The sequence below is a fragment of the Pezoporus wallicus genome, unplaced genomic scaffold (assembly GCF_028554395.1).
Source record: "Pezoporus wallicus isolate ANWC-B61680 ecotype Strahan unplaced genomic scaffold, APGP_CSIRO_Pwel_v1 contig_13267, whole genome shotgun sequence".
Lineage (NCBI taxonomy): Eukaryota > Metazoa > Chordata > Aves > Psittaciformes > Psittacidae > Pezoporus > Pezoporus wallicus.
The window spans coordinates 95,601-111,999 of record NW_026636310.1 but is presented as its reverse complement, the minus strand read 5'-3'; the positions used below and the strand labels follow the sequence as shown (position 1 = coordinate 111,999).

General features: G+C 54.6%; 1 protein-coding gene across 11 annotated transcripts in view; it reads right to left on the bottom strand.

The window, feature by feature from the left end:
- The window catches only part of CHD6 (chromodomain helicase DNA binding protein 6), a 69,830-nt gene that overhangs the window by 31,687 nt on the left and 21,744 nt on the right, over window positions 1–16,399 (bottom strand). For 9 of the 11 annotated variants that reach the window (XM_057399938.1, XM_057399945.1, XM_057399948.1 and 6 more), the window contains exons 2-5: window positions 11,241–11,296; window positions 2,447–2,943; window positions 1,563–1,701; window positions 1,073–1,222 (exon numbers count right to left, since the gene is read on the bottom strand). In XM_057399938.1, coding sequence (XP_057255921.1) covers window positions 1,073–1,222; window positions 1,563–1,701; window positions 2,447–2,943; window positions 11,241–11,273 — 819 coding nt within the window. In that variant the 5' untranslated portion in view covers window positions 11,274–11,296. The remainder of the gene's footprint in view (window positions 1–1,072; window positions 1,223–1,562; window positions 1,702–2,446; window positions 2,944–11,240; window positions 11,297–16,399) is intronic. The other 2 variants (XM_057399944.1, XM_057399943.1) reach the window with 1 other exon arrangement.

Genomic DNA, 16,399 nt, shown 5'->3' with positions numbered 1-16,399 from the left:
GAGGAACGTGGCCAGGATACAGGGGGAAAAGCTGCAAGTCCAGGCCATGGGGCCAGCTCTGAGGCCTCAGCACTCCCACTGTGACCTGCTGGGTCAGTCCTGACCCTGGAAGCAGCCACAGCCAGGCCTAGCCAAGCCTGCTGGCAGGAGCCAGAGCAGCAACAGAGAACCTCGCTGCCATCAGACACCAGCCTTAATAATTCATCTGGAGCAGGACACAATGAGGTGGAAGCCCAGGACTGAGTCCATGCTGCAGCGTGGCAGCACAGACACATGCTAAAGGCAACCCATTCCCACCTGTTTCTTTGGAAACTTCACTTAGAAAGATCACTGCCTGAAGCCCAGCTGGGACACGGCTGTGGGCAGCAGCACTGTAGGCACCTCCCCAAAGCTTAGTGAAAAGGGGACTAGAGAGGGACACAGGAACACTATGAAGACAATCAGTGATCATTATTACTATCTGTCAGCTTTGTTGGTGACCAGAGACAACGAACAAGCTGTAGGATCCAACACAGAGACCAGCAGAAAGGAGCTGCCAGCATCCACCAGGGGCCAGGGCTGAACCAGTGAGAAGAGAAGGCCCAAACTGCAGTGACTATGGCTGGTCCCTGCCATGCTGCCCAGATGCCTGCCACACTCCCTGCAGATCAGCCTGGCTGATGGTGTCAGGCTGTGCACCTCTGCACTCTAAGGCACTGATGGAAAGCAGCAGCATGGGCTGAAAACAATGACCTGGTACTGACAAAGCCCTCAGCTGACAGACTAACCTCATGCACAGGAGCTAGAGACAGGAGCCAAAGGTGGGTATGACCGGTCTTCAGGGACAAGTCCAGCTACACAACATGTTCCAGAGGCCTTAGTCTCCAAGCAGGAGGGTGACAGCTGGACCTACATGCCTCCTGCCCATCCCTTGTGCATTCACAGTGTTGCAAATCCAGCCTGCACCCTCTCAGACAGGCACATTCTCTCCTCATTTTCATGCTGGGATCCCCCACTTCCTCAGACCTTGGCACTGACACCCTTGGAAGACCCCGCAGGAGGCCCCACCACCCAGCCCCACATCCAGCCCTACCTCTGCCTGCCACGCCAGAGTGGAGGCTGAGAGTGCAGAGGTTCGCCCAGCTCCCAGCACAGCTATTGTCTCGCCATCGTCATCCACCACCTTGAAATCCAGGTCCTCGTTGTACTTCCTCCTTTTCACTTGCCGTCCTGAGCGGCGTTTCTGTGTGTGGGATGAAGAAGGCACTCATGGGGGAGATGGGCACACCAAGTACCTCTTCCTTGCTTGAGCAGAGCGAGCCCCAAGGCTGCTGATCTCTAGCCCAGCCAGTGGGATGGAGGTGGTGGAATAGGCAGCCCTTGGAGGTAAACCCATTGCTGTGGTACTGAGGTCTCCATCAGCGCCTGACCCACATAGCCTCATAGAAACCTGAGGCAGAGGAGCCCTACAGAGACATGTGCAGCTCCCCAGCCCTGTGGGGCTGACCTGCCTCCCCACACCATGCTGGGAAAGGGGAGCTGCCAGGAGCAATGAAGGAGCCAGCTGAGGGCTTTGGCCATACCTGGCTGTCGGCTGACTCCGCAGACTCCTCTGGGCTCTGCACAGATGGGCTCAGGAGATCCTGATCCAAATCCAAACTGTCCACCGGTATCTCATTTTTCCTCTTTCCTTTCTTCTTCTTCTCCACAGGGGTGTCCTTGCTGCCAAGACAGGCTGACAGTTAGATCCTTACCCTCAGCAAGGAACACTTGAGGGAAAGATTTCAAAGACCTAGTGCCTGCTCCTGGGCTTCCCCACTCACAGCCCTGCAACCCATCCCTTCCACACCCCAGACCTGCACAGGAACAGCTGGTTTCAAAGCTGTGTTGAGGTTTTACCCCCATTTCATGACAAAATTGCCTGGGAGCAGCCATACCCAAGCAGTTAAAACTCTCTTCCCTGGCCATGCAACTGCGCTTTAGCCCTGCGAACACACCGCTTCCAACCGAGCAATAACTCCCAAGATATTGATTCCTAAGTCACAATTAACAACTGCTTCATTCATGAGCCAGTAGTTAGCTATGATTAGAAATAATTTAGAAGAAATTATGTCACCATTATCTGCCACTTAGAGGACTCCCAGCAATCATTTCATCTGCACGGAGCACTCGCCCTGCCTGCTGCTTGCCTCTTCCTCAGGTCCTGACCCCAGCACACAGGGCAGGACAAGGAAAGGCCAAGACTCTCTGGTCCTCTTTTCAATCTGGGGCCTCATCCCCAAAAGGACACCCCCCTGTTCCCGTCTCTGCATGGCCAGAGAGCTCATCCTGGCCTCCCAATCAGTGCATCCAGCCTTCACCAGGAGGCACCTGGGCACCCTGCAACAGGGTGGCCTCAGCTGAAGCTCTTGTGAGCCCACAGCCCCATCCACAGCAGGCACAGAGACAAGGCCACACCACCACCCACCTGCTCTTCTTGGCTCTTGCTCTGGAGCCAGGCTCAGAGCCGTTCTTCTTATCTTTAGGCTCCTTGGGGGCTTTGGGTTCCCGAGGTTTCCGGGGTTTCTTGGCCACCTCCCTCTGCTTGGGCTCCTTCGGCTTCTTGGGCTCTTTAGCCTTTTTTGGCTCTTTTGGTTCTTTAGGCTCTCTCCTCCTCTTTGGTTTCACCTCCACAGCTGCTTTTTCTCCCCCATCCTGCTCTCCCAGATCCTTTTTCTTCCGTTTCTTCTTCACCGTGCCCCCACCCCCAGCGTCCTGCATCCCATTCTGGGTGCTCGTCCGCTTCTGGGAAGCCCCATCGGGCTCCTCCTCCGGGCACTGGCACTGGCCTCCCGTGGCCGTGGCCGTCACCGTCACCTGGTGGGACACCTCATCCTGCTCCTCGCTGCTGGCAAAGGGGTCCTGTGCCTTGCACTCCCAGGCATCCGACATTGGGGAGCGGCTCAGCGCTTTTAAGCTTGGTGGCTGCAGAGAGGGCAGAAAGGCAGCGTGTGAAGCAAATGCCACAGACAGAAACAGCTCTGGGGGGAGCTGCAGCCCCAGCGAGGCTCCAACCACCCAGTGCAGTGGGAGCAGTGTCCCTCAGTGTGGCTATGGCTACCACATGCAGATGCAGCTCAAAGGGAAGGATCTCCCCTTCCCTGCCTGACAGAGGCCCACAGGTTGGAGAGGCCTTTTGGTTCCTTACCAGCACACACAGGTCCAGAGCAGAAGTGGCTGTCCCCTCTGCTGTGCCCCCAAGCAGAGCCCTGCCTTGGGTTGCACACTCCACATCCCCCTCTGCTGAGACCAAGAGTAACCCATGTGCCCAGGCCACCTCCTGCCCATTACCCACAGGGCACTGTGTATGCTTTGATTTCTGATCTGGATTAGATGGAAGCGCTAAATGAAACACACTGCAAAGGGAAAGAGCCTCATTGCCCCTGCAGCCACCCATGAGCAGGGCTGCAGGCACCTCTGGCATCAGCCACCTCCAGTGCTCTGCCCCAGTCCCTGCTGCTGGTCTGATCCAGAGAGCTGGCACGGAGGAGAGCTGCCGTCCCGTCACCCAGACAAACCATCAACGTGCGCCCAAGCAACGAAGAGGAACCCATTGTGGGCCAGGAGAAAATCAGCACTCTAGACGCTGCCTCTGAGCCCACAGGGTGAGCAGCAGGATCAGTCCCAGCCTTTGCATTCCTCAGATCTTGCAAGCTGGGGATCATCTGGAACAATTTACTGGATTAGCTACAAAGCTCATAGACTCCCAAGAGCCTGGACCTCCTTTTGGTTCTGTGCTGAACAGCAGCCAAGTGCAGATACCAGACGGAAAGCAAATCGTCAGCATCCTTGCACAGCAGGAGGGTGAACTATTCCTTCCCAGCCACAGTTTGTAGCCCTGAGTCTCACAAGGGCCTGCCCGCTTCCAGGCAGACCACCAACAGGCAACAGGTCTGGATATCATGATTCTGGTACACCCAAGAGCAGGTCATGTCACCTGTCCTGATGGAGAGGGGCTCCCAGCTCACAGGACTGGGCTGGGGTTGGTGCTGAGCACCCGGGGCAGCTCTGAACCCAACCGCCTGTGCCTGGGGGAGCTGAGCCGCCATGGCCATGCAGGGGTTACAGGTCCCCATCACTGTGTGCATCAGCAATTCCCAGCAAAGCAGCGTGGAGGAGGGACTGCCAAAACTGGCTCATGGTTTCCACTGCTGCAAACCAGTCAAGTGGTCCAAAGCTCTCCCCTACCCCATGTGCTGCCTCACCTACAGCTCCAGCCCAGGCTATGCAGCACAAGCAGGTCTCACTCACCATCAGCACATCCACTGCCTGGCAGGACCCTCAGGCTCCATCGCATGGGACAGGCTGATAAAGCTGTCAGGAGAGCAGGGCTCAAACCATGACCTAGTGAGTGGGTTCTGCCTTCTCTTTGTGTTGTGCTGCTCAGGCAAATCAGAGAGGGCCTTCCTGTGACTGCTGATGAAGACATCCCAGCCTGCCACAAGCCCTGCTGCCATAGGAAGTTAAATGCTTTATACAACCAACCCCGAGCTGTTGGAACGTGTGTGAAAACACAACCAATCCCTCTGCTCCTCCTGCATCCCCTCTGGGCTGCCAACAGCCCCTCCAGCCTCTAGGCAAGCCCATTACGGTGGGAGCACAGATGTGTCCACACCAGCACACCTCCAAGGCAGCCACCGGATCCAGCAGTGACCACACTGTGCCATGGAATGCTCTGCGGGCATCCAACACCATGGCCTGCTGTGTCCAGAAAGCAGTGTGGGGACCAGTCAGCAGTGCCTGCAGCACCCAGAAGCTTCTGGCACAGTCCCTACCATCAAAGGACCATCAGACACCAGCCTGTGGGTCCGAGCAGCTCGTGGCCAGTGCTTGCATAGGCAGCAGAAGCACAGAGGGGCAGGGAAACCAGGATGCTCCACACTGACTGCAGGCGAGGTACTGCCAGCCCAGAAACCTTCTGCACCCAAGGCTGCTTGGTTTGTCTTGAGGAGAAAAAACTCACCATGTTATCTCCTACAAGCCCATGGCAAGCTCCTGCCATCCGCACAGGACTGTGCTGCTGGGTACAAATCTGCAGGTTTATAGATTATACCTACACAGAGCTCGGCACGCTGCTGCAAGCCAGGGAAAGGGCTTTTCCTACTTCTCTTCCATGAGGTTCAGTTTATCCTGGCTTCTCGTCAACAGGAAAAGCCTGAGAAGGCAGTGCCAGTGTTATCTGTGCTCCTGTGTGGTTTCAAAGCACACTTGCAGCTTGCCTGCGGCAGCCCAGCCAGTTCATTATGGCAGGCAGGAACACACTGTCCCCATGGAGCCACAGGGAACCACCACCTCTGCTTCCAAAGGGTGAGGAGCTGAAGCACCGCGGGCGTTGAGCACTATGAACTGGTAAGGGATGGGAAAACCCCTCAGATTTTGTTTAAATCACACTGGCCTCCAAAGCAGCTTCCTGTTCTCAAGGTGTGAGAGTAGAGAGGCGCATTTCCATGTCACCTGCTCTCTCCCATCCACTGTTCTGCCATCCTCCATCACATCCTTCCCCTGCAGAGCTCTCCTGGAGCAGCTAAGGTACAGGTACCCTGTCCCCTCAGGCAGGCTGGGCCAGCTCTCAGACCATCTGCCTTATCCTCTGCTCCACACAGCAGCAGGAGGGTTTCAGCTCTGTTCCTTCTCCCTTTCCAAACCACTGAACACGCCTCTGGGGCAACCTGCAGGCAGATGCCAAACTCTGCCAGCGTTTTACAGGCTCCTTCAGGAGCAGAGACAGCCCTGAGTGAAGATACACACAAGGCTGGTTCCCCATATGCATTACTTGGCACATCTTAAGAGTTTTCTTAACTCTTCAGACTGTTTCCATTTCAGCATCTCAGACGCAGGAATCAGCTGGCACCTTCTCCCTGCTCCACATGGTGAAAGCAAAGATGTTTTTCCTGCACTTTGCTTCCAATTCTTCAACCAGGCACTAAATTATAGACAACTCTCATGAGGACAATGCTTAACCTCTTCAAAAGCAACTCAACAGTTGTTTGGGAGCCCAAACCCAGCTCACCCCCATGGTCTGGCTGGCAGATTGCAAGGATTAGCTTTGCTTCCCAAAACCCACCCTGCCTATTCATCAGTCTACTGCTTTCATAAAGGAAGCATTTAGTACAGTTCCTAACGATTTACACAATACCCAAGTAAACCTATGGGTCTTTGATGTCACATTTACCTCACCTCCCCTTCCATGGACATGGCCCTGATGGGCGACAGCCCTCAATTCCCAACGTCTCATCAGGCTCCTTTGCAATTCCAGAAGAAATAACACCAAAGTGTAGGGGCTTGTGTTACTTTGCTCCAAAATGTCTTTATCAAACCCTTTAAGGGCAACTCATGCCCCTGGCATCAGGGATGGCTCTGGGTTCAAAGCCTTCTGGACCGAGATGCTCTGCTCCATCCCCACGAGCACTCACTTGACTCCTCAATCACTTCTTTACCCTGTGACTCCTCTAAAAGGCCTTTTAGTGCTTAGATATTTGGGGAAAACATTCTTAGGCTCTGTGTCCTTAGCAAGTGGTTCCTAAAAACCTTTTCATTCCTGCCTTGTTACAGGCGCAGTTTTAAATTCCCAGAATGTCTCCTTTTTCTTACTCTAACCCTTTTAAACGGAATTTGACACTGAACAGCCTCTCCCCCCTGTTTCTTACATGCAGGTTGGTTGCTTCTGGGCTATTTTGGAGATTGGGGGTAAGTAAAGATGATGTCTCCCAGATTTTGAAAGGTGATGCCCATCTCTAAGCAACCCTCTGGTCCAGACCCAAGCAGTCTCCATGCACCCACCTTGCTTTTTATTCTTAAAGCTGTGCCTTTGCACTGGCTCTCAGCTGGCAGGTTTTTGGTGATGGTTGTAAAGATTTCACATTTTCAGAATACATTTTTATGTAACCTTTGTACATTTCTTTATTCCCAAAGGAATCTTCTATAAATTACATTTCATACAGGAAATCAAGTCCCTTAGCAGCAGCTGCAGCACAAAGTCTTGTCCATGCTGTCAAAGAGAAGGTCGGAGGGGGAAAAACTGTTTAAAGCTTCCCCAGAGAGCCATGAAGGCCAAGAGAGAGCACTTATAATTGCATGACCCCCAGTAGAGGGCAAAGCCAAGGTTAGGGTGGGCCTTAATGATGTGTTCCCTTAACTTAAAATGGTTTCATTTCATTTATAGTCCCAATTTGACTCCACTTCCCTGTTTTTATCCAGGACTCAGAGGAAAAGCAGATACTGCACCAGCACTGCTGGGTGTTGGAGCCTCCTCACTCACCTGCCAGCATCATAACCCAATCCCTACCCAAACCCTGCAGTACAAAGGTTTGGGAGTGGGAAGGGGAGAGGAGCAACAGCCTCATGCCCACCCCACTGCCCATCCTGTGCCTCAGGGCTCTTTCCTGAACCTTACAGGCTTTTCCCCATAGCAGCACAGTGTTCCCAGCAGGGCAAAGCTCTGCCACTGCCTCAGGTTGGAACAGCAGCTCCGTCCTACAAGGAGGCCATGACTGAGCTCTCCTCATGGTCACTGCAAGAGCAAAGCCAGCTCCCCTGGCCACCCAGCTCAGACAACATCCACACACCACGCAATTGCCAAGCCAAATGTCATCTTGCACTCAAGTACCAGCACCATTCAACCCTGTCCACTGCCTGGATTTGGGTCTAGAGCACGGCTCAAACCCTGCAGAGATCTGTTCTATACACGGAGTGTTCATGGGGACCCTACTGCAGCGGTCATCACAAGTTTCCATCATTTTGAGATAGCGGCTGATGTCCGGGGGATGGTGCCCAGCACCCCACAACTTGGTGTCCTCCAAACAGCCCTGACCAAAGCCCCAGCCAGGCTGCCACCAGCCCATAGCTCTGCCTGCAAAGCGGTCACACTGACAGCCACCAGCCCGCTCTATCTGCACAGCCCCATGACGAAAGGCAGCCTGCTCCATACAGAACGCTTTAGCAGGCTGCGGAGCCAGCCTCCCCACCAGCTGCAGTCCCCACTGGTGGGGTGCACAGCATGGGCTGTTGTCCTCTGGTCGCTGGGTGTCCACACCTCTCGTTCCCAGCTCTTAATGCAATGCAGCAGAAGCTAAAAATACACAAGTGCCACCCTCTGTCGTGTCTCTGAGCAGGCTCCGCAGTCGCCATGGGATGTGCGTGATGGAGGTGGGGCCTGGCTCCCTTCCCGAGACGCTCCACCAACAACCACAGTCGGGAAGCTCCGTCCTGTGACGGAGCCAGCCCCAGCAGCGGGCACCACGTCCTCACCGCCCTGGCACAGGGCATGGCAGGGGCAGAGGGCAGCGCTGCTGCTGACCAGGCTGTGCTCCCGCTCAGGTAGGGTGGGAAAGAAAGCAGGGAAAGAACATGAAAAGAGGAGGGCCTGTGCAGCAGTGTGCTGCCATGAGCAGCAGCAGGGCAAGGAGCCCTCAGGACCGTGCAGGAAGATGCTGTTCCTGGCTGCAGGTGCGCTCTGAAGCTCCCCACTCCCCTGCCCTCCATCCTGCTCATAGTGTGTGTGTCCACATGGCGCTCGGTAGAGCAGAACTGCTCCATGCACTCAGCACTGAGGTCATTGCATGTGACAGACCCAGCCCCTGACCTGACAAAGACAGCCCAAGATGTGCCAGGAGCCCACGGACACAGCAGGGACAGAGCCTCGAGTGCCCTCAGGCTGGGGAGCCCTCATTCCCCTCCCACTGTGTTGAGGCTGCTCCAGCCCCAGGGAGCTGAGCACCAGGAGACATCAAGGCTCACGTTTCACTTTACCAGACACTCAGAAGAGACTTCACCGCCCAGGGAGGAGCAGGACACAGACGGGAGATGCAGCCCAGGGAGCGATGGAGCTCCTGAAGCCCTCAAAGACAACCCATCGCTTGCCACTGCTCCGGGGGGCAGCCAGGTCCCCTGTCCCACCTCCACCGGCAGACAAGGCGCCCTGGCAGGAAGCCTCCAAGTCACAAGGGCAGTGAGAAGTTTCCGAGTTAGTCACAGCCTGGTGGCAAACGCACCAGATTCTCACGCATTACTAAGGAACAAGAGTCACATCAACAGAGCCCCGGCCTGCGCCTGCAGCCCCTCACCTGCTGCACCAGTTGGCTCCACAGTGCGATCCCAATCCGTGCAGGAAGGGTGGCACTGCTGCACGGGAACCAAGGGGGCTCAGAGAGGAGCTGCTCCCAGGACAGGCTGCTGCAAGACCCCAGGCTTTGTAATCCACATGGGCAGGACCAGGCACTTCCTCAGGGCAGCCACAGACTTGGGAAAGGAGAGAGCACATCTATAACCTATTCCCAAAGGAAGCCGACAGCAATCCTGCCATCCCTCACCAACGTGAAGGGTACCAGCATTTGCCAGCCTTTGTACCCAGGGGCCTGAACCTACACCTATGTGACAATCAAGATGGAACTTGTGCAGATGAGAGACTGGCAGGGGACACAAAGGGAAACAGGAAAGCACTGGGAACCACACATCTCATCTTCTCCAGAGAGACTGTTCAATGGGCTTTTGAAGGCAATGGCCCTCCTTGGTGTCATGAGGAGCCCGTTAATGCGGTGTGGGAGCTCCTGGGGACACGGAATGGCACCTCTCTTGCTGGTTTTACCTCCAATGCAGGATGGAGCCACCAACCTCCAGGAGTAACCACCCCCTTCACCACATTGACCAGGCACCCAGAGTACCCCGGAGCCCTGCTTGGGCTCTCTTCCACACACTGACCTCACAGCAGCATCCCCAACTGCTGCCCAGACGCTCCAGGGACACCCCAGCAGAGCTGGTGGCCCCAGGAAGGCTGCAGCATGCCATGCTCTACGGGATGTCCTACACTGCTGCTGACTCAGAGTTCAGGAGATCAGCAGCTCAACCCCTGCCCCTCCTTGCTCACACTGGCATGCGTTTATCTCCCTCCCAGACTACATCTGCAGGGGCTGTTACACAAAACACATTGGCAGCTGAGCCCTCTACAATCTCCAAATGGTGGGGGAGGATGGTTTGGCTGTGCTTAAACCCCACGTCATTTCAGCAATCCCATTTCCAGAGCAATCCCATTTCCACCCAAACCTGCTGTATTAGTCCAGTGGAGTGGCGGTCATTTCTCACCTGAGTTTCTCTGCCAGAGGGGAGAGGTCACTCACCTGTGCCCCAGAGCATCCTGCTCTGCCCCAGGCCTTCCCCCTGCCCCACACCAGGAGTGACCCAGCACTGCTCCTCACCTTGAGCCTGGCTCTGCATCTTCACAGCATCTTTAGGACGCACGGATAAACTCACTGCTTCCTACAGCCTCCGTGCTCTGTACACACAGCACTTGGCTTGCTGCAAGCTCAGAGCAGCACACTCGCCTTTTCCAAACCCTCCCTTCCTCCTCCCCATTAACCTGCCATGACGGCATGATCTGCAGTTGCCCTGAGCAGCATGAAGACGCTGCTTCAGAGCTGGCTAGAAATGGCACCAGCTCACGCTCTCGAACAGATTTATCCCTAGCTCAGTGTTCACTTTAATGGTTTCCCATTAAAAGCAGCACAGACACAAATCAGCTCAGGGTGGACCGGTTTGTTTTATACCTCCGGCCATATTTCACCCCAGCAGGCAGAGCCAGTCTCCATGCGTGTAACAGGTCCTTTCCCCTTCTCAGAGCGCCGATGGTCTGGTTCTTCCTCTGCACAGGGTTAATACAAAGACCACTGGCTCATAAATCTCCTCTGGGAGCAGCAGGTAGTTATGATCCGATGCGGCAATTCAGAAATGGCAGCTTGGTGGGATGGGATTATTCCTGAGCAGGGGAAGATTCCCTGGCCAAGCCCTCACAGTCCTGCAGATGTGATCTTCCCCAGCCTCCCCGCTGCTGTTAGTCCTGGAGCATCATGTTATTAGCAGCAATCACAGCAATCATGCAGTTTTGTAACAAATATATGCAATGAGATTCAAACAAGAACCAATACTACGGACTTTGAGGGAAAGGAAGGGTTGCTCCTCCACAGGGAACAGAACCAAATCAAGAGCATTCCCATTACTGAAGATAAACCCCACCTTGTTTGATTGCCCACATCAGACTCATCTGCTCCAGGCTGCAGCTCAGGTCAGATTTAGCCATGGTGAGCTGCAGCCCTGTTTGGAAATGAAACACAACACACACGCACCCCCCCCAACCCCTTCCCACCACACATCAACTGCACCAATCCACACACAGGACATGGTCCCCAGGCCTCGCCAGCTGACTTGGGAGAAGGAGAGAGAGGGTCACAAACCTGCTTTTCTTTTTTCTGTATTTTCATTATCATCAAATCTGGGACGAATGTTATTTCTGCAAGACACAACACAAAGAGAAATTCACAATAAAGAGAGTGGTGAAGCCCAGGTACTCCATCCTTCCCCATCACCTCGCCAGGAGGCTGAGCCAGCCCCGGTGCTACTCGGAGTAATGGAGCTGCAGGAGTGAAATGCTCTCAGGGACGTTGCTCTGCTGAGCCATGGCAGGGAGCCCAACCACAGCTCTCCTGACAGCTTGGTGGTACCTGAGCCCCACCGTGTTAGACCAGCCTCGCAGTCGTAGTCCCAGCATGGAGCAGCGCACCCAGGGCTAGCAGAGACGCAGTGCACCTTGCCCCAAACCCACCCCAGGAACCCCTGAGAGACGTGTCGGATGCTGCCAGCCCTGCAGCAGCAGAGGGAAGCAGTAAACAAACCAGCCTCTGCCAAGCAGCGATGACAGCAGAAAGAGATGAAGAGAGGATGCAGGAGCTTGAGGCAGGCTGCAAGCCCTAATACCAAGGAAGAGCTGCCACGGGGACAAGGACAGGTCCAACAAGAAGGGGGAAGAGCCACGCTGGCAGGCACCATCTCCCCAGCAAGCCCCCCCCCAGGCCTGGCAAGAGGGGCTGCAGTTGTGAGTCCAGCTCTTAGCAGTACCCAAGTGCCAGAGGCAGAACTGCCTCTGCTACCAGGTCCCCACCAGAGGAGGGGAACGTTGAGGGATCTGTGCCCTCTGGACACAGCTCCCTGCAGGAACACAACACCCAGAACCCTCCACAATTGCCATGCACCCTCAGATGGGGCAGATACACACTTGCCCAGGCCCAAATTCCCTGGGGACTGGGCACAGGTTGGACACCACCAGAGGCAGGAGGAAGCCAGGCTCACTGCTCCCCTGCTGTGTCATTAGAAAGGCCAGGAGCAGCCCCTCCGTGGTAGTCTGCCCATTCCCAATACCTGTTTTTCCCAGGGAGTGCACAAGGACACACACACTGCCCATGAACAAGTTCTCCAGGTTAAAGTTAGCATCAGGGCAAGACTTCCACAGTCCCCTGAGCACAGCAGGGTGCACAACACCCCTGGCTTTAGGGCTGTGCAAGAGGCATGGCACAAACCCAGCCGCTGGGCTGGCCAAGCAGCACTGGCACGCAACCGTGCAGGAGCTCTTGGCCAGCCTCTGGCACACTCTGAATGAGCACAGGGACGAGGGAACAAGGGCACAGGTTCAAGGAAGGCCATGGGAGAGCAGAGCCCATGGGGAGGTTTCTCCGTTGACTGAAGCAGAGCAGTCACTTCTTGGCATACACCCTTGTTCCTGCCCAGACTCACACCCACGGCACAGACTGCCCAGGGTCCTCACTGCAGGCCACAGCCCCGGATACACTGTGCCCAGAAAGTGTTTGGCACAGGCCACAGCCAGCAAGGGACAGGCAGGAACAGAGCAGGCAGACCCTGCCCTCACCCAGCTCAGATGTCTCATCCTGAAGGAGACATCCACAGGTCTTCCTTCTTCTGTCTGTCCCCACATCCAGCAGCTTGAACACGCCAAGCTCTACAGAGGCATCACCCGCTGTGCTGTGTTCACATCCCATCGGTGGCAGAGCCCATGTGCTCAGCACAGTGAGCAGTGCCAAGGCCAGGGCAGTCCCATGCTCAGCACTGGTCTCAAACATCAGCAGACAGCTCTTTTCTAGGCTCCAACCTCTTGTTCCAGCTGGTGACAGGCACAAAACAGTATCACCCCTACCATACACACATGTATTTCCATAGCACTGAACCCAGTGTGTGCATCTGTCTTGATAAAACAAGGCTGGGATACCAGTTAAGACCCAGAGGAGATGGTTTAACATGGATACCTGCTCAGACCATGTGCAAAGTCATCTGAATGCAAGGAGAGGCCCAGCAAAGTCATTGCAGAGCACTTGGTCTCTTGTTCACACACAGGGCTAGCTGCAGTGAGGTCCTCACAGGGCCCTGCAGCAGCTCCTGGGATAACATGTCATCCTGGTTTGTGGAATGTTGCAGTAAACTGCTGGCCAGGGACCAGTGGCCACTTGTGAATCCAGACACCAGGAACCTGGGCCATTTACACACCGTACTGCTCATAATCCCATGGAGCAAGCATGTGTTGCCATCACCTCTTAGGGGACAAGCTGGAGAGGACGAAAGGGACACGTTCATGTTTGCATGGTGCTGTGGTCTGCTTTGCCTGCTGCATCCAAAGCATCTTGCCTGGCCTCAGAGCCAGGAACTTTTCCAGCATCCTGAATGGAAACACACCGCCTGGTAGGGAGCACTGCCACACTGGCATACAGATATATACATTGAGAACCCCATTTAACCACCAATTTCCACGCTAATTAAGTATTTGTAGATTAAAGAGAAACTCTAATCTCAAATGAGACAGCCCAATTTCCTAAATGAGCTTATAGTTTTCATATGGAGATCAACACGTTCCCACCAGCACATCATGCAAGTGCCCCAGGCTGCTGGATTCAGCTTTACTGCCACTGCCACAAGTGGGGAGGTTTTATTCTCCTTTTTTATGCCTTTTTAACCCCAGGTAACTGATGCACGTCTCCCACCAGCCTGCAACACCCCAGCACCAGGCAGTCAGCAGCGCTTATGGCTGCCACAGCCAAAGGCAAGTCCACCTTCATGTCATCGTGGCACCACACACGAGCAGTGAGCACGCCAACGTGGCACATGGCGCTGGCAGGCTGACCACACACTCCAGGGCTGTCTTGTTGCATCTCAAGAGACGAGCAAAGCAGTGCTGAAAGCTGTTTTGTCCCTCTACATGAGCAGATCAACGCGCTGCGGCACGGCCCTCTACAAAGTATCTCCTGCTTGCAATGACATTGCCAGTTACACAATCTGGGGCACATCAGGTTACTACCCTGGTCCCTTGGATTTGTTTTTGCTGTTCTGAAAGCACAAGACATCCCTACACCAGACCAAGTCCACATCATGCCAGTATTTCCTGTGGCTCCTGCCTGGGCTCCTCCAGGAGCTGCAGCATCTGTGCACAAGCCAAAACCAGGATCAGGAACTCCACATCTGAGCTAACGCCAACGCAATACCAAGCAGTGACCATGTGCTCTTCCCCTTGTACCCACACGAGCAGCCAAGCTCTCCTCTGCAGCTGGAGGAGTGATTTTCCCAGGTTAGAGGCTGAGGCTCACTAACATGTGGCTCATGTTCTCCCAGAATCCAGCAGGCACGCACAGCATTCCTGCCATGTAACTCCAACACCGGTCCTGCAAGCACAAATACAGACAGTGCTATGTGAAAGCAACTGCAGCTCACTGCAGGGAGCAATCATCTATTTATGACAGTAACATCTACCCATTCAAACCTGGCCTTGAACACGTCAGTGCATGTGTTCAAGGCCAGGCTGGATGGGGCTTGGAGCAAGCTGCTCTAGTGGAAGGTGTCCCTGCCCGTGGCAGCGGGATGGAACTGGATGAGCTTTAAGGTCCCTTCCAAGCCAAACCAGTCTGTGGTTCTATCTCATTTTACACACACAGCTCCCCCAGTGCACATCCCCGTGGAGTGGTTCATTCTCAGAGGAGAGGTTTTCCCTCAAAAACAGAAGATTTTCTCAAGATGATCTTCAGCTGGAGAAGAAAAAGGGGTGCTGAAAATAAGCTGAGAACATAGGCAAGGAGAAGCCACAGTGGCCCAGACAAGACAATCTGGAAAGAGACAGATCTTCTCCAGGGCTACAGTCCTTTAACACGCATTCCACAAACACGCCAGCCAAGTTTGGGGAATGAGGTCAATGTATGAAGGAAAAGGAATAAAGCTCTATAGATAGCAGCGACAGGGATACACCCAAAAGAATGTGTGAGGTAGTCTGTCTTGGCCTGGATCAGGCACAGCACATGGCTGTGGCGTGCCACCCAGCACCCATTCAGCACGTTAACACCTTCATGTCAGCAGAGACAAAGGAGAACAAGCTTTGAGGCCACAGCACTGGGGGGAGGCTGTGCGCTAGGACTGCCTTTCAGCACCATCACAGACAGCCCCCAGCATGCCCAGGGCTTGCTGAGGATAAACCATCACAGATGGGCCACAGCTGAGGCCGAGGATGCATTTCAGGATCGTACCTGATGGAAAGACAGACTGCACGTTGCCTACATCCTCTGGCATGTCAGAAGGAGAGGAGGGCCCTGGCACAAAAGCCAAAGTGCCTTTCCAAACTTGCCACCATACAACATGTCTCCACACCAGAGCATCCAGTTTCTTGCTTGCTCAACACCATCTGCTGACAATCCAGCTCCGAGCAAGCAAAATGCGCATTTGTGCACTCACCACTGAGTGCAGTCCATGACTGATGCCTGAACTGGGCAACGTAAGCCGAGCACAAAGGACTCCATGTGTACATGCATCTCTACACCACCACTGGACCAGGAAACGTGCACTCCTGCAAAGAGCCACGCAGGAGAATGAGAAGCATCTTGACAAAGCAGAGCCAGGAGATGCTCTAGAGCAGCATGTACACCCTTCTGTACATGGCAGGAGTGGGTACCAAGCGTACAGTGGTCCCCAGGGCAGAGTGCGCGTCTGGAAACACAACGGTGAGCTCAGGGTGTTCAGGGCACAGTCTCCCACATGCCAGGCAAGGGTTTTACAGCTATGCAGGCAACACATCCTTCCTGGCTCATAAAACACACTGAAGCATGGAAATGCAGTGGTAGGTGCTCAGACAGTCCCTTGACAGGATCAAACCACCTCGGAGAGGCAAGTTCACATTGGCTGCAGTTCCCCCTGCGCCTTCCTCCATGATTTTAAACCACCACATTCCCTGAAATTCACTGCCCAGCTGACATTCCAGCCTGGGTGCGTGCTCCCTCTTCCCAGACATCTTCCAACAGCCAAGCTATGGCAATGTTCAACATTAATGCTCCTGTTGATGCCATCCATACACCACACAGCATGTCGCTGCGGCTCTGTGCTGCGGGGAGCCTCCTCTTGCAGCTCTCCCCCAAGCTCCCATAAGGGCCAGTGCTGGAAGGGGAAGTCTGGCTTTCTGCATCTATCCTGCTTCTCTCTCCTTATTATTTTATATTATATTTATATCCTGTACAGGGGGCTAAAACGAGCAGGAGGAATGCTGCTGGAGCCCGGCACTCTGTCGCTGCTCCGCATG